This window comes from Pleuronectes platessa, chromosome 15 (assembly GCF_947347685.1).
Source record: "Pleuronectes platessa chromosome 15, fPlePla1.1, whole genome shotgun sequence".
NCBI classification, from domain to species: Eukaryota; Metazoa; Chordata; class Actinopteri; order Pleuronectiformes; family Pleuronectidae; genus Pleuronectes; species Pleuronectes platessa.
This window is the reverse complement of record NC_070640.1, coordinates 5,468,095-5,494,287: the sequence shown is the minus strand read 5'-3', so window position 1 is coordinate 5,494,287 and position 26,193 is coordinate 5,468,095. Positions and strand designations below refer to the sequence as shown.

At 43.1% G+C, this 26,193-nt stretch overlaps 3 protein-coding genes and 1 pseudogene across 4 annotated transcripts in view; 2 read left to right on the top strand and 2 right to left on the bottom strand.

The window, feature by feature from the left end:
* Positions 1-7,405: 7,405 nt before the first annotated feature.
* LOC128457640 (trafficking regulator of GLUT4 1-like) lies at positions 7,406-8,138 on the top strand (annotated as a pseudogene).
* Positions 8,139-9,120: 982 nt separating this feature from the next.
* On the bottom strand, positions 9,121-16,051 carry LOC128457504 (Golgi SNAP receptor complex member 1). 2 transcript variants are annotated; one of them, XM_053442221.1, is made up of 10 exons: positions 15,944-15,988; positions 15,666-15,839; positions 15,069-15,180; positions 14,651-14,723; positions 14,066-14,173; positions 13,894-13,985; positions 12,471-12,545; positions 10,294-10,323; positions 9,953-10,035; positions 9,121-9,627 (listed from the first exon to the last, which is right to left on the bottom strand). In XM_053442221.1, exons 4-10 carry the CDS (start codon positions 14,693-14,695, stop codon positions 9,503-9,505), a joined length of 558 nt encoding a protein of 185 aa, XP_053298196.1. In that variant the 5' UTR covers positions 14,696-14,723; positions 15,069-15,180; positions 15,666-15,839; positions 15,944-15,988; the 3' UTR covers positions 9,121-9,502. The 2 variants fall into 2 exon arrangements, with proteins under 2 accessions (XP_053298196.1, XP_053298195.1); XM_053442220.1 differs by lacking the exon at positions 15,666-15,839 and having other exon boundaries at positions 15,944-16,051.
* A 637-nt stretch (positions 16,052-16,688) lies between these two features.
* On the bottom strand, positions 16,689-18,716 carry LOC128457418 (beta-crystallin A1). Its single transcript, XM_053442096.1, has 6 exons — positions 18,667-18,716; positions 18,262-18,323; positions 17,980-18,098; positions 17,695-17,836; positions 17,474-17,616; positions 16,689-17,359 (listed from the first exon to the last, which is right to left on the bottom strand). Exons 2-6 carry the CDS (start codon positions 18,298-18,300, stop codon positions 17,212-17,214), a joined length of 591 nt encoding a protein of 196 aa, XP_053298071.1. The 5' UTR covers positions 18,301-18,323; positions 18,667-18,716; the 3' UTR covers positions 16,689-17,211.
* Positions 18,717-22,498: 3,782 nt separating this feature from the next.
* Positions 22,499-26,193, top strand: part of unc119b (unc-119 homolog b (C. elegans)) — a 10,520-nt gene continuing 6,825 nt past the window's right edge. The window contains exon 1 of the mRNA XM_053442095.1: positions 22,499-22,760. Coding sequence (XP_053298070.1) covers positions 22,499-22,760 — 262 coding nt within the window. The remainder of the gene's footprint in view (positions 22,761-26,193) is intronic.

The window sequence follows — 26,193 nt, the reverse complement described above, 5'->3', positions numbered from 1 at the left end:
CTGATGTATGTCATTGACGCACAACGTTTAATTATCATGTGTGAGTATATGCAAATCTGTATCTGTGATAAATCTGCAATTCCTCACATATTTACACCAGACCGCGGGTGTAGCTTTCTTATATCATCGCCTGCTGCGGTATTCTCACACACCGGCGTCACCCGGTGAATGAAGAGACCAAACAAGTGGTCACGAGGCACAGGAAGACGTCCGTCTGTCTCTCTGACGGGGATCTGTCCGAACCACCCTCCATCTTAGACACTCTGTTTTCTGCTCAGCTTCTATAGGAGTGCGCTGCCTCTGCCTATATATGTTCCGTGTTACACAACGTCAAGCTCCCTTGATAAACAACTTCAATTCTTTTCTTTGTGCACGGATCATTCACACCCTGTTTACACACCATCACTCCTGTTTCTCTTGGACACGCACATCCTGGCAATTCCACTCCAGTGTGTCTTTCCTCTTTCTTACCCTCCCTGTCGAGGCGGGGCGTGCACGTCCACGGCCCCAGATAAGCTCAGTTATTTTGTATATTAGGTGTGTTCTCTCTTTTTACACTGTTGCCCCCTTGTATAAAAGCCTGTCTCAAGGCCTTCCCGGCCGGGTGTCATGTGACTCTATCTGCCTCCCTCTGCCTCCCTCGCTCAGTTGGAACAGAATGAAAGAGTAAGAGAGGGGGAGGTGTGAGGTGCAAAAAAAAAAAAGAAAAGAGGAAGGCGAAAGGGAGGTGAGGGTGAACCTAACGGTGAAGCCACGTCCGCCTTGTCTGGTGCGGACCAGATGTAGACGAGGACACAGAGTGGGGATGGGTGAAGGATAGAGGGATGGAAAAGGAGGGGTGGAGGAGAGCGTACGAGCCCACAGCAGCCGGATGGAATTTCTAACATACGCAGCTGGAATGTCCGGAATGCAGGACAGTCTGATCTGACCGAGAGAGAGAGAGGTTGGAGAGGACGGACGAGTCAGGAAAGACTGAAAGAGAAGAAGAAGAGGAGGAGGAGGAGGAGATATGGGAAACAGTGGCACAGCTAAAGGGTCTCGGGGTTCAACACTGGCCGTCATTGTGAACCTAAAGATACAGAGTCCCCGTTTGTGGAGGCAGTGACACGCTATGGAACAAATCGCTAATTCAGTTTCAGTTTGAGGTTGTGGTGGCCTCGGTCAACAGTTCGGAGTGTCACTGGTCCTGTGTGTGGCCAGAGGACTTGTACGTCTTCCTGCCTGAATACATTCATACACTAGCTGAGCGCGTGTGCAGCCCTGCGGGGGGGTGGGGCGGGGGTTCACTCTATGATTCTGCTAGGAGGCAGCATTTCTTTTAAGATCTGCTTCAGGCATTTTTTTGCAAACGGACAGAGAATCAGTTTATGAGTCATCTTCAACATTTCAAAACATCCAAAGGTCATGAAATCTGGTCCGGACACACCCAGGGAGCCCAGATGAATCCTGGTTATCTGGTCGATCCCCTGTAATTTCCTTGGTATTGCCCTAAGGCACCTGTCTAGATGGCAGTATCATCCAGTCCCTTGGTTGGTGCACTGCTTTGGTCCAGACCCGAGTGAACCACTGACTTTCAGCCAGGTCCACGTTTTCCCTGGTTCGACAAAATATCCCAACATGTCTTTGATGGCTTATTTACTCCATTAACTGTTTTGATTGTGCCAGCAGATATGTTTGACTTGTGTACTTGTGTTTTTTTAAAACGTTTCCAACAATGTTCAAAAGCAGTTAAATCCCCAATTTTTGTTGAAGATAAAAGTAAGTTTAGTTTTGGCCGCCTTTTTAATTGGGACCAATTGTCTTTACACGTCTCTGCTATAACTCCGTGACGTACGACGAAATGAAAACGCACTGCTAGCCATTTAGCCGGTCTTCCATTTTTTCTCTCCACCATTTGTTCGTAATGGATCATGATTATTCGTCCCCATTTGCTGCTCAATGTGAATAAAACTGTGATGAAGTGAAAAACTCCCATGATCCCATGCTGCTTCAAAACGGCATAAAATGTAGTTTGGGTTTTTTATGTTGAATAAGAGGCCCCCTAGTGGCTTAGTTACATATTGCACGTTTCCAAAAAGGGTACGTGTGGAAATCAACTGCTTCAGTCATGTAAAGCAGAAAAAAAACATATCGATGTGGAGGCCACAAGACAGAAAGAGACTGAGAGAGAATCAGAGCCACAACATAATAAACCTCAAGTCTGACAGGAGTGTATGGACGCCATTTTGGAGTCCAGTATTCAGTTTCATAACTCTCTCAGATTTTGTAAGATTTATTTGACTTCAATCTGATTTATAAAACAAGTATAAATAGGTCCCTGGTAGATTTCCTAATGTCTTTTTTTTTTTTTAAGAATGTAGATCCAGTTAAGGGCATTTTTGTGTCACAAGTCAGAACAGGCAGTCAAACCATCTGCATGACTCAGCCATTAAAAAAAGGCTGATGTGTGTCAAGTAGATTCATTTGTCAGGAGGCGGAAGGTAAATCACATCAGTGTTTTTCCATGTACGTTTCATATGAACGATCTCTGTTATATACGTCTGAACGGAAATGACTCTCCGACACCCTCAGGATGACGCTGAAGTAAAATGCAAACTAAGTGTGGGACAGAGTGATTTTTTTTCACCCAGCGGCAATGTCTGTAAAACCTTCATAAGTCTGGCAGATTGTGACCCACCCTCCCCTGCTGTGCGCCTTCTGCAGGCCACAGGCCGCTCGAATACCTGAGATTATTCTGCTTCTCCTTAGCGCAGGAATGTGCAGCATGTGTTACTCATCGTCAGGCGGAGAAGTGGAGCATGTCCTCAATGTCCTCAATGTCCTCAATGTCTCAGGATCACCGCAAGATTACATTCTTTGAAGGCAAGAAACGCACAGACATGCTTTAGCTTCACACGCGTTCGTCGCTCGGTGCTTAACCTCTCTGCGAATGTGTGTTTGTCTTTATTTTTATCCCCTCAACGCTATATCCACTCTGTAAGACACTGGATTGGTTAACACTGGAGTGCAATTCATTTAACAGTTATAGTAAGCTATAGCAGCAATTCAATAATTTATAAATTATACAAGAATTTCAATGGATCATGCATACAAATAAACTCCCTCCCTGTTTTATCTGTAGACTGTATCAAAAAGATCTATTCCTAAAATGACAGAAACAATCTATGATGAAAAGTATTTAATGTGTGTTTTGATTTTTAGTTTGGTCCATGTGCCATCTACTAACATGGAGGAGGCAGGGTTTCTGACCTAGACTGCAGCCAGCCACCAGGGGGCGGTCACGATGATGTGGCTTCACCTTCGAGCACCTATCATTTCGTCCATTTTTATGTAACGTGTACAGATAATATATTTTTGAGCATTACAACACTTGCGTTTCTTTTTTATTCTGGAAGAACCCAATAGATGATTGATAATAGATCTTAAGTTGTTTTTTCAAAATAAAAGTCATGCTAGCTGCTGGGATGCTGTATTCAGCTAGCACGTGGAACATGATGGTGCTAAAAAAAATGCTGATGAGCAAATCAAAGGAGGACTTCATCCAGGATTCCAGGATCTTTCATGTGAGCGTTCCTCTGGAGGCCGGTGTCGGATCCGCAGAATCGTAACCGGGAGAATATCTAAGAATGTCTTGCTGGTGCTGTGTAACATGCAGAGGCAGAGCTGAGCTGCCGATGCATGCTTCCCCCTCTGGTGATCTGACACATGATCCTGTGTGTATCTCTGCTGTCGTTCTTATAAATCACCTCGTCTCACCCACTTACTCACAGCTGATCGCACACACCACTGCACCCACTTTCTGTGTGTGTTTGTGTGTGTGTGTGTGTCTGGCTGCAGGCCACCTCGTACCCACGCTAGGAGCAGAGAGTTTAGAGGGGAAGTTAAACTGACTCTTCTTCTTCTCTTTCTGCAGGAATCTGTGTTAGCAGAGGAAGGGAAGAGGAGTCGTGCCTCGTCCTCCGTCACCCCGGGCTGTCTGCTTCGAGGTCTCACGCTCACTGGTCGACTCCCAGCGCCTCCCAGCACCTCCCCTCGCACCCTCGGCCCCCGAATGGCTGACGCACAGCAGTTCTTCACTGGCGAGCTTTATGTTCCCGTACACATGCTAAAGCTGCCAGCTGAAGAACTGTTCTGGTCAGCCCTGCCCCGGACGACTCGAGGAGAGGAAGCTGACAGCTGAAAGTGGTGGTGGTGGTGTGGGGGGGGGGGGGGACTACTGAGGAAGGAGGCAGTTTCACAACACTCAGTAGTTAAACTGGACTTATTGTTTATATTCTTGTGCTAATCCGACGTAAGGTATATTTCACTTTAGTCAATGTGTCAAACTGGTAAACTGATATTTAAACCCTGGAGTTCATGTACTTATGTCCTATTCATCTGCTGTAATGTAAGTTTTTTTTAATGTTTGTATGTGTTTTTGGCGAATAGTCATTTCAAACCTTCACATTCCTCAGCTAATAATTTCCATCCCCTCTGTCTCTTATTAATTTGTATCTTCTGTGATAATAAACACGTCTTGAGAAATCCTAAATGTGACGTCATGAACTCTGGAGAAACTTTCTTATTGTTCATGATTTGTTTTTTTGTTGCTTTCAATAAAGACCAAAATATTTCCTCAGACTCTCGGACAAACCTGGAAACAATCGACAGTTAAAAACATTGCCAGCTTTGACTCTTGACCAGAAATGAATAAAACAGAGGCACAAAAAGCCAAATGAAAAGGTGTCAATCCATTTTTACTTTAAAGAGACGGATCTGCAATAACTTTATATTTATTTTTATCTTTAATCTCCACATAAAAAGTAAATAAGCTGATATTTAGTCAGGGCCAAATCCAGTTCTACTATTTTTACACAGAGGCCAGAAATGGGAGTCTTCTCCTCTGGGCCTATAGGAAGTATCAGATGCTGCAAAGGGCGGCTCAGGAGGTAGAGCGGGCTGTCCCCCAACCAGAAGGTTGTTGCATTGATCCCAGAGGATCTGGCCAAGATACCGAACCCACAATTGCTCCTGTATGAGGAATGTGTGATAGAGAAAGTGTACATAAAGTGTCTGTGGGTGAATGAGTACCATTCAAGGGATTTCTTCATATTTAGAAATCATAAAATCATCAAACTGGGAGTCAATGGCATTTATAGAAATGTTTCTTAGTTTTTTTTCTTCAATTGCTTGAGTAGTCCAGAGATATTTTTGTTAAATCAAGGAAAAAGTGATTTTTCAGTCGCCATCCTGTTGCACTACATTTAACTTTAGAGCTCGTGTGCAACTCATTTCATTTTCTGAATAAATGTCTTTATTCAACGGGAAGCTGAGGCAGAACTGGAATGGGCCTCGGTGCATTTAGTCAAAATGTCCACTAGATGGGGATCTAATCTCTGTAAAGCTAAGGTTTAAAAAGGGAGATAGAGTCTGACTGGATTATTATCTCCTCGTGAGGATAAACACGGTAAAGAATCTCTGATCTGGTGAAATCGATCTTTAATAAAAGTACAGTAAGATGTAAGAAGAATAAGAGATGATATTTAACTGTCTTCATCCAGTGTTATTTGATATGTGATCATATACTCAACCTACATTTTAATACAAATATTTTTTACCAGGACATGTGCAGAAATCTTTAACACAATAAAATCACACTTTGTTTAAATCAAATATTACACAGATCATTGTTTTTCATATAGGTGCATAATGGAGCACTGGACATAATGGAGCACTTTCCAGTGCTGTGTTGTAACTGAGTACATGTACTGCATTGACGTATCATATGTTCAGGTACTCCGAGTGGTTCCTTTAAGATCTTTAATGTATTTGTACTGCATTACACGTACTCGGCAGCTTTGATAACAGTTGCTTTACAGATTTTACAAAACCAACAAATAAGCCTTTAAAATATATCATCATAATAACACAGTGCTTAAAATAAAGTTATATAAAACCAGGCCATCGTGCAGCTCCACCAGCTGCATCATTTAAAGGCTAATCATTAAATGAATGCATCAATATTTTAATACTGTTACATTCACATATAGGCCATTTCTCTTACATTATGAACGTCTTTATTTCTGATGCGTATGATACTTTTAAATAAATCACCTTAAAAACATTCTCCTTTTCAACAGTGAACAGAAATGGTTAAATACATGTAGTGGAGGACAATGTGCAATATTTCTCCCTGAAATCAGGTTGACTATACAAGTGGCAAATGAAATGAATGGAAACATTACACTTAAGCAGGAGCAAATTCAAAAAGCTACTGTCACACTCACATGGGCATTTTTTCTTATTTTATGAATATCTTTAGTTCTGATATAAGCCTACATTTAGCCAGTAAGACTTCAATACTTTTAAGGTAAATTACATGAAAACTTAATTTCTCATTTCATTTGTTAAATTAAACATTCACTCGTGACTAGTAAATACATATAGTGGATGGAAAATGCAACATTTATGAATGAATTGAAATATAAAGTAATAAAGTAGAATTCAATACACTGTAAAATTCATAAGGGCCATTTTATCTTAGTAGTATAGAAGTATCTTTACTTCCGATACCCCAAATACATTAATCTAATAACACTTAAACACTTTTAAGTAAATGATCTGGAAACCTTTTCCTTCATTTGTAAAATGTCTGTCTTTACTAATAACTAGTTGTCAGATAAAGTGGAGGAAAAAAGATCAATATTTGTCCCTGAAGTGAAATAAGGGAGCACGAAATAAATGGTCAAATTAAAGTACAAGTACAAATTCTACTCAATCCAAAGGGTATTTTTGATAAAGTAATATGTTTGGGCAATGAAATATTAATTAACCACTTTATTGTGTCAATGGGTGAAGAACGATGAGCGTCCTGTGTCCCTCTGTAGCCGCTGACCCCCCCCCCCCCCCCCGTGCGTAAATGGAGAGCTTTTACGCGCCGGGTCTGTTTCGCTCCATGAAACGGATTTGCAATGTCACATCGATCAGCCTCGCCTGGTGCACGAGCAGGCTTCGGACGCTGGGGATGAGCCGTGCACATGTGAGGAGATGCGGTAATACTTCAGAACTTAAAGAGAGAGAGGGTGAGGGAGAGAGAGAGGGAGGGAGAGAGAGAGAGATAGAGGGGCGGGGGAGGATGGGGAAGGCGAAGCGTGTCAGGACGCTCGCCGTCAACTAAACGTGAGAGAGACCGAGACATCAATAACATCGAGCTCATCAATAAGACATTTGGATGGAGTTAGACTGCTTAATTAAATAGGTTGCCTTGAAGGTATTGGCCTCTCTGAATTTAGAATATTGAATCTGATGACCCCCCGTGGAGAAGATCTGAAGGAAGACTCCTCAGCATCTCCATCCACAGGACAGCGGCTCCATCCCTCACTCTCTCACACACACACACGTTATAAGACTTGCTTATCTTTCCGCGATGGCGATCAACACTGATGCCGCCTTTGGGAAAAGTGCCCTCGGCGAGAGGGAAGTTTCCAACCCCACCGACTTCCAGGACACGGAGAAGCTGCTGGGCGCCCCCACCACCGAGCCCAGCGGGCAGAGCAACGTCAAGTCCTGCGACTCCTTCTCCCTCAACATCCGAGGGAGCATGCGGTCCCTGGACTCGGAACAGATCGGACACAGGTCGCCGGTGAAGTCGGGCTCCGTCGGGCAGCTGACGGCCCCACCCAGGTCCGCGTCCCGGCTGAGCCTGGGCCCGCTGCCCTCCCCGGTGCCGCCCGGGTTGGCGCCCCCCCACCTACCTCTGGCTGGCCGTGCTGTCCTGCTTCTGTCCCGCGGTGCCGCTCAACGTGTGCGCCCTGTGGTACGCGAATGTGGTGAGTGTTACATCCAATTGCTCCTCCAGTTCCCATCATGATAACACAGTGTGCACTATGGTTGTCTCTGGGCTTTAGCTGCTTGGGCGTATTTGAATTTAAGCTCAAACACTACAGGTGTTTTGCGCCTATGTTGGATTTAAATAATTCATAGTTAGTGACTTCCTTTCGCTTCTCCTTCCCCATTAGTCCAGGTCTGTTCTCACTAGTGGGGATATAGAAGGAGCCAGGAAATATGGACGTCTGTCTATGCTGCTCAGCTGTCTGGCAATTCTGATGGGTGTGGCTGTCATCATCTTCATAGTGTTTACAATAGGTATGAACAAATAATAACGTGGAGAGCACACACTCACAATGCTCAGGGTGAAGCTGTGTAACTTTATTTCTGCCTTCTCTGTCTATCAGAGCACCAGTAGTGAAGCGTGGGATGGAAGGAGTCACACAACCGACTCCTTGGACTTCACCTGATCTCAAATTTGCACAGAAGAGAGAGGAAGAAGAAGAGGAGGATGAGGAATGAAGACCAAAAAAAAAAAAAAAAAAAGCACAAATCTGAGTTGAAAACAAGCTTAAGAGACTCTTGATGTACAACTTGTTGCTTTTTTTTCTGCTGAAGAGAGACAGAAAGAAAAGAAAGAGGAGAGAAGTCACAGGCTCACGTCCGCTAACCCCACAAACTCAGGAAACACCGGGAGGAGGATGAAGGCTGCACGCTGTCTGCTCAGCAACTCCTGCCAGAGAGTGGAAACAGCTCATAGTCTGAACTGGTGGTGCACTGACGACTCAGACAATTGGATCAAAAAATACATATAATAATGGTAAAAAAAATCGAAAAACTATCGTAAAAAGATTTGCGTGTGATGTGAATAGCAGAAGTCCTCAGTGCACCTCCGGTCTTTGTCCTAACATTTAACTTCCGTAAGCACCAACCCTCCTTTTCTGTTCGCCACAGGGTGTTACATGGATGCATAAGATGATTTCATACAGCGTTTACATAAAGCTCATGTACACAACAACGCCCCCCCCCGCTGCAGTCGTAGTGTGATCTCTTGCTTCGCGTGCTACTATGTTAAAATGAACTGACTCGTGTTTTGGACTCTACTGGAACTGCCTGGATCTCTACACCTCATTATGTTTACACTATACTGCAAGATATGAGATAGGGGCCGTTCCCCCCCCCCCCCCCCCCCCTGTATGCACTGTTCTTGGCACTCTGATGTTGATGTTTATACATTTATACTGTATGACTGGTTAACGTGCCATAATTCTGCATGTCTGAAATAAACTTGAATGAGCATGACACACGCAGGAGTGAGGTTGTCGTCTTTATTTTGGTCAGGCACCGTCGATAGCGTATAACAAAAGTGCGGCATGAACGGCACACCATGCCAGTAAAATCTTATTTCATACATTTATAAAGATTTAAAAATTTCAACAGGGCACAAGCAGCAATACATGAATTTCAAGACAAAAACCTAATCATATTGCGGAAAATAAATAAAACTCAACAAATCCTCACTTTCAATTAAGACTTAATGTGATGGACCTTAAAATGTCTCTTAATTGCTCGTTTAGGGAAAGCTAATTACAGTAGAAGGAGACATATACAAAGATATATAAAAAAACAAACAGTTGGACTGCAATGGATATTTGAAAATGAAAGTAAAAGGCGGCCAAGAGAGCGAGTGAGTGAGTCAGTGGAAAGTGTAGAGCAACAGGAGTATGGTGCAGACGCCGATCACCCCGCCCAGGATCAGAGAGTCACGCCTCTTGCGCAAATTGATTTTCTGGATGAGACCGTTGATGGCAGGGAAACGATCTGAGGGGCAGGGAGGTGCGGTGAAGGAAAGATAATTAAGAAGACGGGCTTCCCTCGCCTGCAGTGAGCAAGAGGCAGAAAGCAGTGAGGGAACATACATCAGCAGGGCTCCTCAATCAACCGGGGGGGGGGGGGGGGAATAGGATAAATGGAGCCTAATGGTAAAGTCTACTGCGTCACACAGGCTGATATCCCTGCACAGCATCAGCATGTGCTGAGATAAATCTGTAAAAAAAGTTCTGATTTCTATTTTAAAGAAAGACAGTAAAGAACTCCGGGTAAAGAGCAGAGGTGGAGATATGAGTAAAATTATAAAAAAGGATACTGGCCAAAGTTGTAACCCTGGTTTGAATGGACTTCAGCATCCCACGCTGGAAGGTGATGTTCTCTTTGGTCGACATGGCGATACTGGATGGAGAGAAAGCACGAGGGATTAAAACGAGGGATTCAGCCGTCGTCACCACATCACATCACGTTAATTGTTTTTGGCCGAGAAGCGAAAAAGTAAGATGTTACGATGGAGTCTTTTTAACAGATCTGAATGGGCTGTGTTTGTTCAGGGTGTGTGTCTGTGTGTGTGCGCGTGTGTGTGTGTCTGACTGAGCTGAGTGAGTGCTTGAGAGTAAAAGGGGAGAGGAGGAGAGTGAATGTGGCAATAAAGCTCACCTTATTGCATTGTCAATAAGCCGATCGGAGCTGTGAGTAAGAAATGGGGGAAAAAAGGACAAGTTGAAAGACACTGAAACGCCTTCATCCCGTTCACAAACAACATGTTGATCTGATTTGAACCGTGCTGGAAAATGTTTTCTCCTGGATTAAACAAAGGAAAGCCTGTGCATGAAACCACACAGCTCTTTTGTCGATTATCATAAAGGGAGCACTTCCTCCTGCGAGTCCCGGGAGGCAGGAGAAAGTGCTGGTTAATGGAGGATTCTTTAGAACGTCAGACTGATTGGTCAAATCCGACCCCGTCTGAGCAGAAGCATGTTTCGTCTCTACATCACATACAGCGGATGAATATAGGTGCGTATGAGCGAGACGGCAGAGGTAGCTGCCGTTTACTGCTGAGGTGAGTGACGGAGAGAAAAATGAAATGGTCAGTGTTCAGGGCCGAGCAGAGCACACACACAGGCTGCACTGTGCATCCTGGCTGACTCGAGCGGAGACAAAGAAATCAATACTGTGCTTTACACTTCATTCGTCTATCTGTCCACCTCTTCTACTTTCTATCTACTGCTGTCCTCTGCTTTTTCTCTCCAAATGTCATTAGCTGGAAGAGCCCACGGCTTTTTGTCTTCAACTTGTACTTTCACAGGTGGAACGACTTCCCTTGCTCACTGAACTGCACGCTCATCTCATCCCCCCTTGTTATTTTTTGCCACTAAAAAGTCAAAATCGGTCGGGCCTCTCCTTTTGACAATTGCACTGAAGTTAGACGTAAATGTTTAAACAGTGTGAATGAACTTTTCTGTCAAGTTGTTTTATCGTCTCTTTCCCTGACGACACCTCTTTACAGGAGGAGTTGGGCCAAACAGTAACCAGGGCACCATGACTGGCAACACTATTAACCCGGTAAACAGTGGAACCATTGGAACAGCGAATACCATAAACAGTGAGTGGTTTCACATGTTGCTGAGAGGGTTTGACCAATTTATTATAATTATTAATTAATATTATCATCATCATATTTATGGGACTTTACTCCTTCTCTGCAATCTTCATCATTCCAACAGCTGGACAGAAAGGCCACGTGCAAATTGGAAACGTGACTCATTGGTTCAGGAGGCAATACGACCAACCAATGAGGTGAGAAGAAGGATCAGCTTTATTTGTCTCACAGCACAGAGTTACAGATGTGTGCATATGACATGTGTGTTAATTCTCCCTGTGCATTTGTCACTGTACAAATATATAATATATTTTCCCATCGTTGGACTCACCATTTTTTTGTTTCCCCCTTTTAGAAATCTGCCCTCCGACGGATTAACTCAAATGTCGTTCACAAAGTATTAAAGATGGAGGTCATCCTTGATTTGAGAAGTATTGATGATAATAAAGTACACATGTAATATCTGAAGTACTGTCTTGGGTTGAATATTTACTACATTTTTGTTATCTGTTTTATATCTGACCTTCCTCGTGATGCATCAAAAGAAGCAGCTATTTTGAATCAATAATCACTTACATGTGTTTTAATAGTTTCGTTTTTGCTCAGGATTTTCTTAAGAATAGAAACAGAAATAAAAATGAAGGTTCATACCTGCTTAAGGTAACACCAAACACTCCGGTATGAATAAATATATATAAATGTCAATATTATTATTGATCTAACAGCAGCTAAAGTGATCTGTGAGGACAATATGCACTGATAGTCTTTATCTATAAAAGTGAACTTGTTTTAGTCCAAATTTCAAGTTTGTGTTAATGTTAACATGTCCTTATACAGACTGAAAAACCAACCAGACATTAACTGTTAGTGAGTTTAATAGCTGCTGGTAGGTGGATTCATCAGCTCTGCCAAGGACTTTATGTATTTACCCGACACAGTTTGTTGGTTAGTCAGCAGGATTACGCAAAAACTACACAACAGATGATGTTGGAGGGACGGGACATGGGCAAAGAGAGAATACAGGAATGTTTTTACTTATTTTGACATTGAGAGATAGTTTTTTTTTCTTTTTTTCTCCAATTTCCTGAGGAATAATGAATGGATCTTGACAAATTTAGGGGACTGATGGTTATGAGTGTGATTTGGTGCAGCTTGATTGGATTTAAAGGGACTGTGAGGCCTTGGCAGATGTATGCCCTCAGGGTGTCATTCGAGTTTTAAAGAGATCTCTTACTTTCTGAGATGTTCATGTTCCTTGAGGAAGAGCTCGGTCTTTCTGTTATTCACTCCTGAGCTGCTTTTGTAGGACCTGCACAGGTAAACAGAAGCAAGAGAAACAATCAACTGATCAATTCATAATAGGAAAACTATAAGAATAATCGTTTGTGGCAGCCCAAATCAAATCATACCGTATATCAAACGGGAGAAAAAAAAAAAGAATGTAAAAATGTTTTGATTGGTGAAGCAATATAGTTTTAATCTCTCTCGTTTGGTTGCTTCATGAAAACAAACAACACGGTCTTACCCTCCCTAATCACATGCAAGTCTTCAGTCTTGATTCCGAATGAAATATTTCACTCTCTCCTATTAACCGATGCCTGGATGCTCATTATGCACTTCCTGCGATAAGGCTTTTAAGTGATTAGCTCTGCTTAAGCCACAACTCTGTCCTCCATCTCCTATTTACACTCCCTGTTTGGACTGATCATCAATTCATCACCCATTATCTCCTCTGCCCCTCTCCCTCCCACAGCTTCTCCACACCTCTCATCTCAAAAGAAAAGATTAAAATTCACTTTCATCATTTTTGTAATCGGTCAGTCAGCATCAGCTCAGGACAGCGTGTCTCCCTCCCTCTGGTCGTGTGCTCCCTGTCCTCCCCAGATGGAGCATTTCTCTGGTTCAGATGGGCCAGACGTAACCACTCTCTCTCAGCTTCGGCTAAATGAAAGCCTTGTGGTTTGATTTACTGTAGAAGGCACTTACGAAAGATACCCCCAGAGAAAGAAAGAAAGAAGGCGAGGGATGTAGAGAGAGGAGGAGATGCAGAGAGGGGGAGGTAGGTCGGATGATGAGAGGAGGTGCCTCGTTTTACAGGATGAAACATGATAGAGGGAAGCAGGCTGTTAAAGGGTGGGGGAATTCTGTTAATGACTGGAAATGTCTGCCCCCTACTGGTGGAGGATAACACAGCAGCAGTCCACAGAGAGCAGAAGAGAATATCTTCTAAGGTTAAGATTAAGATTAAGATGCATTTATTTGTCCCAAACACATGCAGACATGCACAGGCACACTCATGCAGGTAGGAAAATGTAACCTCTGCTTTTGACCCATCTGGTGCAGGACACACAGAACAGTGAGCGACAATGTACGGCGCCCGGGGAGCAGATGTTTGAGGAGTAAGGTGCCTTGCTCAGGGGCACTAGACAGGGTAGGGAGAATCCTCTTGGATTTTTGGACAGATCAATCCAGGTTCGTCATTTTGTTGTTTCTTCGTGGAGTCGAACCAGAGACGAACCAGAGACCTTTTCTGCCCATAGTCCAAGTTTCTGCCACTCCATTTAGCAATTGGCATTTTTCGAAATATTCTCTGACATTTTGTTTGCTAACAATATACAATATCTTTTATTATATATGTATTGCATGAGGGGGCTTACTCAATGTCTCTGTGAACCGAGCCCAGCAGGTCCTCTCGCTCCCGCAGGCTGAAGAAGTTGCTTTTGGTTTTGTGGAATTCCTGATTGTAGTCCTGCAGGATGCAACATTAAGAACTACAGTTAAAATACTGACAATGGCAGTAATAAGAGAAAGTGAAGTTATTGTGTGTACCTGTAAAATGTCTCTGTGTCTCTGTAGGGTGTGCATCAAAGCTGCGTTGTGTAACGAAACTCCCGGAGAGTTTGTGTATTCTGCCATTTTGTCATTGACCCCTGTAAGCTGCAAAATACAGAGATTACATTTATATGGTTATTCAATATAACACTATATAAAACATAAACATAAAGTAGCTATACAAACATTGACTCTTATCCTCACAAGATTATAATGTCAGTTTAACGTATAACAATGTTCTATTAAACATGAATGTATTGTAAAAAAGCGCATTTGTAATAACCAGGAAGATGTAAAATAAAAGTACTTCTCCAATCATATAAAAACCAAAGACAACACGGAGAGCTTTGGTTGATGCTCTGTTTTTGTTTGAAGAACAGTAACAGCACTTTGAGCTGCTCTACAAATTATTTTATTATCATTAAATATAGATTTAATTACCTCTGATAATATTGGCACAAGATTAGTACTGTCGCTTCGACTTGAAGCTACACTAAAGCTAATAATACGAATACAAAATGAAAGTAATAGTATAATGACACTTATACTATGTAGTGTAATATGTAATGTTATTTGACTTACATTGGCCAGGAGCTGCTCCAGCTCAGTAGTCATGGCCACAAGCATATTGTCCTGAGTTGAGCCAGAATCCGATCTGATGAAAACGAAATTAGGCTTCATTAGGTCTTAAGTTATTTTTGTCATTCCAAGTATAAAAATGTATTTGACTGGTTTGTGAACAGACTCATGCATCACACATAACCAGTTACTGGTACAAAATATATCACTCAAACATTGTGGAACAGTAAAATAAGGGAGGACATTTAGGATTTATGATAGGCAATGATAGTAGAAGTAATAGTAGTAGTAGTAGCAGTATTGTAAAAATCTGATTTGATTTAACACAGGTTATTTCTATAAATATTTAAAGTGTATATCTAAGGTCAACAGAACTCAGAGCACTTCCACACTGTACAGTGAGGTGAGGTTTGCTGCTGACCGGCTGTCTCTCGTCTTGTTGCTGCTGCTGCTGTAGCTGGTGCAGAGTTTACTGAAGGAGACCAGCTTGAGGTCCAGCTCATTCTCCAGCCGTCTGGCCTGTTTACGCAAATCTGAGACAGAAGCAGAAAGACAGAAAAACATCTTGTATGAAACAAAACGATTTTCCACATCTAACCAAAATAAAATTTGTGTGTGTTTGTGGTAGTTTACACTCAGACCTACCACAAAGAGACACAATTAAACACAAAGATGATGAAAGCTACCACAAAGACACTTTAAACTACCACAAAGACACACAAGATGAATACAAAAACACGTAAAACTACCACAAAGAGACACAGGATGAACACAGAGACACTTAAAAATACCACAGAGACACACGATGAATACTAGACCCAAACTACCACAAAGATGATGAAAAATACCACAAACATACACAAAGACACTTAAAACTACAACAGAGAGCAACAAGATGAATACAAAGACACATAAACCTACCACAAAGAGACACAAACAAACACAGGGACACTTTAAACTACCACAAAGACACACAAGATTAACACAGAGACACATTAATTCACACAAAAAGCGTTACAACGTCTCTTCCAGTCTGGGGCTCCTCTCTGTGAAGGCTCCCGGGGTTCCGCCTGTCTACAACCGGGTTCAACTCTCTCATGATCGGTCCGTGCAGGTGAAACATCCACCAACAAGCTAACAGGTTAGCAGCTACACAATCCTGCTCTGCGCCAACATTACGTTTCAACGAAACCTATGACGGGAGCGTGTGAGTGTGTTTGAGCTGAGCCGGTGGAAAAACCACACAACACGTGTACACGCTCTTGTTTTACACTCAGAAACAGTAACACAACTTACCTTCCCAGTAGTCGCTGCTGGTCGCCATGTTTGTTTACTGACATGTCACCGACAGCCGTCAATAAGAAACAACCGTCGCAAATATGTATTCCACACCATAGCGGCCTCTGGCGGCCTTTGTAGGCAAGTGCAGCGGTTACTGAACTGAATGAAATATGGAAAATAACAAACGAGGTAAAAACCATTGAAGTTTATTATTGTTCAAATCTGGCTGAGATGGAGCTAAGTTTAACATTTTTAACTTCCAGGTTAAAAAAATTATTTCTATTTGAGAGTTAAATTATAAATGTAAAAGCTGCAAACCATGCAATTTATATAAAAAATGACCTTGACAGCTAAAATACTTGAATCTTTTTATTTTATTTTTCTGCCCCCTCTACATTGAGCTGGGAAATATTTTACCTTTATTTTTTTCTGGTCTACACTGACTGGATTTCACAGTTTACGTTTATATTCAGAAGATCATTTTTAAAAGACCATATATACCTGTTTTATGACTGCATCATCAATTTAGCCTCACATGCTTTGGCAATTTTGAAAAGTTTGAGCCTGATAATAAAAATGAAATTATGTGATATTAGTGTGGTTTAAAAAAGTCCCATGACAGGTCAGTGTTTCAGGGTTTAATGAGGTTAATTCTCATTCATACCAGTTTTTACCCATTGGATTCACCTGATAAGTTCATGTTTCTCACATTGATTATTATGATTTGAGTTCACCAGAGAAAGACAAGACACAGAAGGGATTGAGGTACATGTCAGTGTTGTGAATCTCTCAGTTTCTTTGCTCATTCTCTTTATTCATCGTCTTGAACACAGGCAGTCTTGGATATCACAGGTATCACAGGTTGTTGTGTTGATGCAGAAGACAGTGACAAAAATGATGATGATGCCATCAATGGTCGAGATGAAAAAGAGCAAAAAGCTTTGAGGTGTTTCCACCGCTCTGCAGCCGACCTCGGACCACAAGGCCTCTCTTGCACGCTAGTTCAATTTCCTCTTTCTGTCATTCCGATTTTCTGTCTTTCTCACATTGTTCCTTTCTTTTTGTGATGTTCCTTTAAAAAACAAAAAGCGCTGTGAACAACTGACATCAGTAAGCACCTGAAGACCAGCTTGGGATCCTGCTCTGACTTGTCGGACCAGTGGAGCCGGAGAGATGGAGGTCGGGGGAGAGGAGGAACGGAGCGAGGGATGGAATTTCAGATAGAGGGAGAGGAGAAGGAAGATGAAGAGGTGAAGAGGAAGAGTAAAAGACACGCTTCCCTCTCAGTGCTGGATCCTCCTGATGGACTGGATCTGGGAGGTTTGGGCGTGGGAGCCGAACTCACGGCAGCACTTGTACTCGCCTCCACGCACGTCACTCTCCAGGATGTACTGGAAGCCACGGTATCCAGGGTACTGGTAGCACACGAATCTGAAGAAGTAAATGATAGATACGGTAAGATAAGATAAGATAGTGATATAAATATCTACCCAGCTGATGATAGGTTGTGTAAAACTTCATCAAATGTCATGTCCTGGGACTTACGCTCCACTCTGAATGTGCATGGATGCAACCTCTTTGTTCATCCAGCCCATGGCCTGCAGGGAGGGGTAGTCGTCAGACAGCTCGAACTGACGGCCTGTCAGGTTCTCCAACTCGAAGATGGTCATGCGGGAGTCCTTATGGTTCTGTGCAAAGGAGGAGGAAGGAGTTAGAACAAAGTAAAGGTAGCAGAGGGCTGTTCCTGTGTCACTTATTAGACTTACAGCACTGCAGATGGGCCTGAAGGAGATCATCCTCTCAATGCGGTAGGAGTTACTGCCACTGTAGGCCTCAATGCGAGGGTAGTCTCCCTTCTCCAGGACAAACTGCTGGCCGCTGAAGCTGGAGTGCTCATAGCCGACCCAGCTGCAAGAAGAAAGTGGAATTTATGAAGTCAGAGAGCAAGGAAATACAAACTTAACTCACACTTTTATACTCCTCAACCCATCTTTTCCAGTGTTTCAATCTGCTCTGGTATTTCTAAAAGTGAGGAGAAGCCTGGTACGTACGCGCCACACTCGACCTTCAGGGAGCGGATGTTCTCCATCCCACACTCCATGATGTTCTGGCAGTTGGCGGTGAACTCCATACGCCTGCCCTGGAAGTGCTCCTGGTCGTACACGGTGATCTGTGAAACACGAAAGAATGAGACGGGAGATTAGATCTTCACAGGCAGGTCAGTTTGTAAAACACTACATAAACCCAGCTGGAACACTGCTGTGCCTCGTCATGCTCAGAAACTTCTTCCTTCTCCATGTGCTCATGGGTAAGGTAGTATGGCGTATGCTTACCTTCCAAGGGCCCATGGGCATGGGGTTAGTCAGAGCCATTTTCTCCTGATTTTCAGTAGTACCTGTAGAGAGACACACATTATTCATGGCGGGGATAGGGATAATCACCACAACACAAAACTTCCCCAATCTCAAATATCTAAATCTTTTAATCTGATACTTGGTTGTATCTTAAATTTCTCTGACGCTTATACTTCCCTGTTTTCTGTGTTCAGGCAATTAACTCCAACGAAATACATCAGTTAACATTTAGAACCTTCCATTTTCTTTCCTTCACCGTCTATTTAGCAGTAAAGGTAAAATAAATATCCCTCTGTCTTCACTCATACTCATAGGCTCATTCTCCATCATGTCCATAGATTGGGAAATTGTCCTGTCTTGTTACCTTGAATTAATTTGACCTACCTAAACGGGTGAGCTGTGTGTCGCAGGGTTCCACTGAATGGTCTGCAGAAACTGTGTATAAGGGAGTATTTATACACCCATGGTTGGCAGGGGCCGGTGGGGGTGGGCCAGCCTGGACTCATGTCAGCATTTTGCTTTGGACTCCATTGTTTTGGTTGTGTGCGACACAGAGGGGTCAACACACAGACGCACAATGATTCATGCGAGCACAAAGAGGCTGAACGTCCATACTGCATTACCTATGTCTCTGTGGTAAATCTACTGTATATGTTAAGGGGGGATGGGGGGGGGGGGGGGGGGGGGGGGGGGGCACAGTGGCGTCCCCCCCCCCAGCATACAGATCTATTATCAAACGTCCTATAACTGCAGAACAGAGGCAAAGCACATTACTTTAGCTGTTTATAAAGTAAATCCAAAACAACTGATTCCAGTTCTCAGTCTGCTGCAGGATTGTTTCAACCTTTTTTTTGTAATCACGTTAACTGAGAGCATGTTTTAAAATAACACTTTGGTTTTCATTTGCTTTATTTAGACTCAGATTATTTAAATGTCTTTCTTTTCTTGCGTCATATTTTCTGTGACTTTTGCTCTTGTTTGCGTTGCTGAGCTGACTTATCCTTGTCCAACAATTTTCATTGTTGCACAACATGTGACAAACAAAACTTGAAACTTGATCTATCTCTTGTAAACTTCACTGTAAAATTTTGTTTTTAAGTGTAAATGCCACTAAAATACAGTAAATTACATTTATTAAAAGTATCAACCATAATGTAAAAGTCGTAATCCACGCCTTGTATGTAAAATATGTAAAGTAATTGTGTCAGGATATAGCTAATCCTTGTTTAACTGTTTGTGTTGTGTATTGTTTGTATAGTAACCTCCTTTCTAACAGTGCAGTGTCCCTGCTCATTAAAACATGTGTATCAGACGTCTGCTTTTTGTTTAACAAGACTTGGATCCCTTGTTGTCTCGGCCATGTGATTTCCTGAAACATAAATACCATATGCAATGATGCCATGACAATCTACTTAAATAGCACATTAGAAATTAAAAAAAAGAAAGATGGTGGCTGTGTTGGAAATCTAATCAAGCTGCTTTAATGATCTCAAAAAAAGGAACTTGATTCATCATCCTTGAACGCCAGCAGAGGTCATTGTGATGCGTGTGTCGTATACTTTGAGGTTGAAATGTGAATTAAAGTAGCTGCTGCTATTTCTGGAAAATTTCTACCAGTGAATAAATCATCTATGAAGGTGAGCAGGGGGCGATGGAAAGGCCTCATTGGCAGCACCAGCCTCGCTTTGGCATCGACTGATGAGCTGTAATTGGCAGCTCGACTTTCATGACCTGTTGCCGTGTGGATGCATCAGCGTGACACGGAACACGCTGAGAGAAGAGGGTCGATGTGTTTGTTACTGTTTCGACTGATTGGCTGCCTGATTTCCTCGCTTTCATTTATTCCAAACATCTTCTGGTGTTTTACAGACCCCCTCAGTGTGTCATTAAAGTAATCAAGCCAACCAAGTAAGAGAGGTTAGCCGGTAGGTAGCTGAACGTACCCCCTCCTCTCTTCTCTAGCTGCACTGAACAATAAACATTTAGGAATGGCAGACTGAGGTCAGCACATTGCCCAGACTCTCTGTCAGTGTGTGTGTGTGTGTGTTGCTGTGTGTGTGTGTGAGATTGTAATTCCAGGATTGTGTCTGCAACACAGAGACAGATCTATATGAGAGAGAGAGTATATCGTGAGCATATCACAAATCATATCACAACAAAATATTCTAGAGGACATTCCTGATCACAGGGGTTTTGTGTAGGTGAGAATGTGACACAGGACTGTTGCATATGTCCATGTGTGTCCCTGTGTGTGTGTGTGTGTGTGTGTGTGTTTGTGTGTGTGTGTGTGTGTGTGTTTGTGTGTTTTTGCTGATGTTAGCAGCAGCAGCTCAGACGTGACAAAGGGTTGAGCAGACTCAGCAGGCCGGGGTGAAGAGCCCACAGTGGCCATATAGCCGAGGCTCTGTGTGCACATAGACATCGCACACGTAACAAAACCTCACCTGCTTCTATACACGCTACACAGACGCTAACACCACCATGCAGCACAGACACAGACACACACCGGACTGCCACACAAATGTCCTACAAGATAACAAAGGGACACACTAAAACTTAAAAAGCTATCTTTTTATCTTCGCTGAATTCATTTTCCTTTTGTGAACTTGATAATTGAATATTTAAGTTTGGAAGTTTGACCTTTTTCCAACTTTGGTCCCACTTCTGAACCTGAAAAAAAGTATCTTGTGACTCTGCAGGTCCTTTTTGATCAGCATATGAACTACAACACCTGATGCACTGGCCTCTGGAGTGAATGACACTGCATATTAACCTGTCACACTCCTTCTCATATCTTGCAGGTGCCCAGAAAAGGCCAAACCCAAGTTATAACTGGAGACTGGTCTGTAGTAAAGGAGGACTACCTCTAGGGTGCAATGTTTCCAAATGTTTCCATGTCTACTGTTATAATTAGTTTAGGGAATCTTCCCCCTCTTAATGACTCTAAATGACTTTGATCTCAGTCAATGCTGGTTTGAAAAAACTAAATCCAGAATGACACCTTGACCTTGAACCCTTCATGTACTACTCTGAATAGTAAGTCAGTCCGTTATCTTTACTGGTGCTTTTCAGATGGTGGTGATGGAGAGTCATGTGTGGCTGAGATCTGCAGTGACTCATGCAGCGAGTCCACATGCATCAGTAGAGAGAGAAAGAAAGAAATAGAACCTAACCCTCACAGAGTTGTTCCCGCTGGCGCCTGTCTGTGGTTATTTGCAGCTAACCGCGACACAGGCAAGTTACCAGATCATTTACAAAAAAAGTGAAAGCAACAATAATACTATAAAATATAATATTTACAGGCCAATGTTGTGTGTCACAGCCGTAAGAAGTACGTCCAAAGTACACATAATAAAGACCTGTCTCAAAATGTAAACTGTAGCAGAACAAAGAATTACAATGGCCTGTTTCACTGAGGTTTGAAAGGCCTCAATAGAGACACACACACACACACACACACACACACACACACACACACACACACACACACACACACACACACACACACAGACAGACACACAGAGAGAGTTACATTAACCTAAACCTAAACCTAACCTGATATGAACCTTAACATGAACCCGAACCTTATCTCAACCTTCCCCATAATGCGACTGTAACAGATGTAGGTCCTTTAAACATGAATATCACACACACTGTTATGAATGACTGTTAGATCATCATTTATTGTTGAGCCTCTTCTGTCACTTGTAGCGAAGAAGCACCAGACGCTCTGTCAGCCTCTCTGCTGGAGGGCTCAGACCTCAGACCCGCCCCCCCCCTCCTACCGGGCATCAACGACCATCTGCCGCCTCTTTTTTAAATTTTCAAACCGAGCAGGCCTCCAGCTGCTATTCACACAACAGGGGCTCCGTCTGAGGAAGAGTGCAGAGGAGGAAGGAGGAAGGAGGAGAGGAAGGAGGACAGAGGATGGGAGGGGAGGAGGAAGGGAGGAGGAGAGAGGAGGAGGGAGGAGGAGAGAGGAGGGGAGGAAGGGAGGAGGAGAGAGAAGGGGAGAGGAGGGGAGGAAGGGAGGAGGAGAGGTTTGCATGCAGTGCGTCTGCAGAGGAGACAGGCTCATAAAGACGAAGCGGATTTGAATTAAGCACCGGATAACAGACAGCAACTGTGCATCCTTCAGGGAACGAGGGAGGGAGGGAGGGAGCAACTGCTTTGTATCTTCGGTTGGCAGAGGGTGGGGGGGAGGAAGAGGAGGAGAATGAGCTATTCTTGCACCAGCCGGGGCAACAGCCAGGACCCGTCGAGCGCCAAGGAGCCTGCCGCTGATAATCCGGCCAGAGACGCCGGCGGAGACGCGGACAGCGGCGGCAGAGACGGCCCGAGGCGCACGGCGGCGATGAGGGTGAAGAAGGGATGCAACTCGACCGACGTGGGGGTCCCGATGACCACGGAGGAGGACCTGCTGGCCAGCGCGGTGGTCAGCCCGGAGGATGTGCTGGGTCTGCAGAGGATCACACAGGGTAAGTTCAGCGGGGATGAGAGGGAGGAGGAGGAGGACAAAGGTGCTGAGGTGTCCCCTCATGTCCCCTTAATGTGTCACCTACCAAGGCCCCATGAAGCTCCCCTGGACCCTCGGTTACTTCTGTTTGTTTATGTTGTCAAAAAATGTATGAAATGTATTTAACATAAATATAAATGTGAAAAGGTGGGAAGAGTTTCCTACTTCTCACTGAAAATGTTCATTGTACATTCGGACAGTTTAATAACTTTTTTTAGTGTCTATATAAGTTGTAGAGTTTTAAAACACTGAGAAAAGGAGTCTGACCCCATGTAAAAGTTAACAGTCAAATTTTGCACTAAAATAAGATTTACATAATCCTTTAATCGAGTCCCAAAAAATAATTGGCGACACAATGTAAAAGTAGCTCAAAGATTCGGTAAAAACTGCTTTTGCTTTCAATATAAAGCAGAGATATAGATTAGGCGGATATATAATTTTAACAATATTGATGTGCACTTTTTTTATCTTATTGGTCATATTCAATTTATTTTTTGGTATTGTCCCCAAAAACCTTTTTCCCTTTGCAAAACTCAGATGTGCAGGGAGCTTGAGTGTCTCAGTGACCTGAAATCATGAGCATGTTGCAGGTGCTTCCTTGAAAATAAACCTCGGAGATAGTGCAGCCAGGGGTCAGGTAACTGCTGAACATGCACAACACTTTATCCTCTTTAATCACATCATCCTCCACGGGGCACCATGGCTTCACTTCACCTCCGGGGGGATGCTATTCGGCTGGAGGAAGGTGCAGAGTGATGTGCTGGGGTCAGTCAGGGGTCACGATCCACAGACGTTTCTTCGCGTGAGTTCACGTCTGGTTCAGTTCGGATGAAGAGAGAAAGCTGACGTGTGCTTTACAGAAATCTAAGAGGCCTCATCCAACCTGGAAGTGTTTGTGTAGCTGTATCCTGTTGTTCACTCTGCAGTCAGGTGGTGAGGGACCCACAATAATCCTGGCAGGAAACAGGAGAGTGTGCAGTGCTGTTAAATAAGGAGTGATATAGAGTTTTAACTTAAGCAAGGATAGAAAAAGAGAATATAGAACACTATGTAGGTTATACTTAAACACGTAAAAGTCCAAAATAAATCAGCAAAGTAAGAAAAGTAACTATATGCAGATGACAAACCTTTGCTATAGGTATAATAATAATATTCTTAATACTAATTTTTTAAACATTTATAACTATTGCCTTTTAAATCTACAATTTGTTTGACTTATTTGTTTTAATTGCTGCCTTCTGAAGCACTTTGTTGTATTTCGGTTTTCTTTTTATGTATATTTATTAATACAGAAGTTGATCCATTTCAGCGTCAGCCCCCTGACATGATGAGAGCAGGAGAGTAACTAAGGCTGTGTACGCACGGGATCATCATGATGACTCTGTCTCCCACGCGGGTCTTTATTATGGCGTCGGAAACTCTCCCTCTCCCATGTCACGACGTCACGGCTGGAGGGAGGAGGAGGAGGAGGCATGTGGGACTCCCCACAGCAACGCAGGCACGTGCTTGAATCACTACAGCAACACTAAGCATCTTCCCTTGGTTACAGCCAGAGGAACATGCCTCTCCCCCCCCCCCCCCCCCCCCCCCCCCCCGACTCTTCTTCATGTCTGTTGGCTGCTCCTCGGTTTAAAAGAGGATCTGTGCTGTCACTCGTCGCCGTCAGACTTGACACCAACAACCTGAGCTCTCTGAGGCCCTGGTGTTGTTTTCTGACTCCTCCATCTCTGTTTTTTTTTTTTTTCCTTCTGCTGCTGCTCATTCTCAAGAAGCTGAAGTTTCCTCTCTAAGTGGCATGGCGCTCGGCTCAGTCTCGTGTCAAACTTTGTGTTTTTCACTCAGTGGTTGTTGTTGGAAGCTGCTCGCTGCCTGTGTCAGTCTCACAGGAGAGGAAACATGCTCAGGAAAGTCCCTTTCAGATATACCTGACGCTCATGTGGTAACCAAAGCAAGCGGCTGAGAGTGATTAAGGTTTGCACGGACAGAGCAGGCTTTGTCCTCACGCAGTCGACTAATTTGATCTGAACTTATGTTCTTAAGAGAATCTTAATCTGCCTCCAAGCTAAATACTGGAACAGCCGATAGCAAATTAACCAACGGAGGCTTGAAAAATTCATTATTCGTGTTTAGATGAAGCAGAAATGCTTTTTACATTTGCTGGTTCCATCTTCTACAGGAAACCAGTTTACCTCTGATTCAGTTTTGTAAAGTGAATATTTCTGACAAAACAAGCTTTTGAAAACATCACAGTGAGTGCTCAGAAAATGTTGACATGCAACTGTTCGGATGATGAATAACTGGGCACTAAAACAATATCAATAATCAAATCAATTTCATCAATAGGAATATAACTGAAGGTTCAATATGTCGACCACAAAACTGTTGGTCATAAAGAAGAGTTTGAAACCACCACATTCACTCAGGACCAAAAATCTGTCTTTAAACTTAATTTAAAGTATAATAATTTAACATATATCGTTGTAGTTATCGTGATATTATTTCCGGCCTAATCGTCAAATTGATAAACTGAAACCGATCAGCTCACGGCTACAGAATGCTCCACGCTGTGAAGTTAAACATGGCGGCAGGTGATGCACCTTTATTTACTGTAGGTGAAACATTATTCGAGGACATAGACAAAGTCCCATCACAGATATGAAGAAGACAACCTCACACATGCGACCACTTGTTCGCTGTGTGAAATCACGTCTGATTTCCATGTTTGTCCATCAGTGAATCTCCGCTCTCTTCCTCCCGTCATCATCTTCTCTTCTCTTTTTAAAGCCATTCTCCCATGGTCAGTGACAGGTGAATTCAGGTCAGTAAGGCAGAGGCGAGATGCGTCAGGCCTCTACGCCAGCATGCTATCAAACCTCATCACAGTTCACACAGAGCTTAGGGGAGGGACTGTGACACATCATATCTGTTTTTACACTCAGCTGTACTTCGACAAAAACACAAGAAACTCAAGTTTAGTTAGAACAGAATCGATGCATCATGTGTTTATCATAGAGCAGCTTGTTGATCTTGTTTTAACAAATATAGTGAACTTGCTGGTTAGAGATATTATTTAAGACTCTGGGAAAGACGAGGGATCAGAGCTGAGGGAACCAATCAGAAGAAGTGAGAGCGTGAGTGAGAGCTCAGGGACAAAGTGGTGGAGTTAACAGGTGTAACACCGAAGAGACCAGCTCCCATTCTCAAAGGTGGGAAACACACTGGTGCAGGAAGTGAAACAACAGTAGACACACGGGGAAGGTCACTTTCAAAATAAAACAGGAAGTCACAGAAGGAGAAGACTGAAGTAATTCCTTTAAAAGTTAATGAGACTTTATTTTATTGTCACTGCACTATTACATTACAATGAGATCCTGTCTTGTAGATGCCCATTAGGA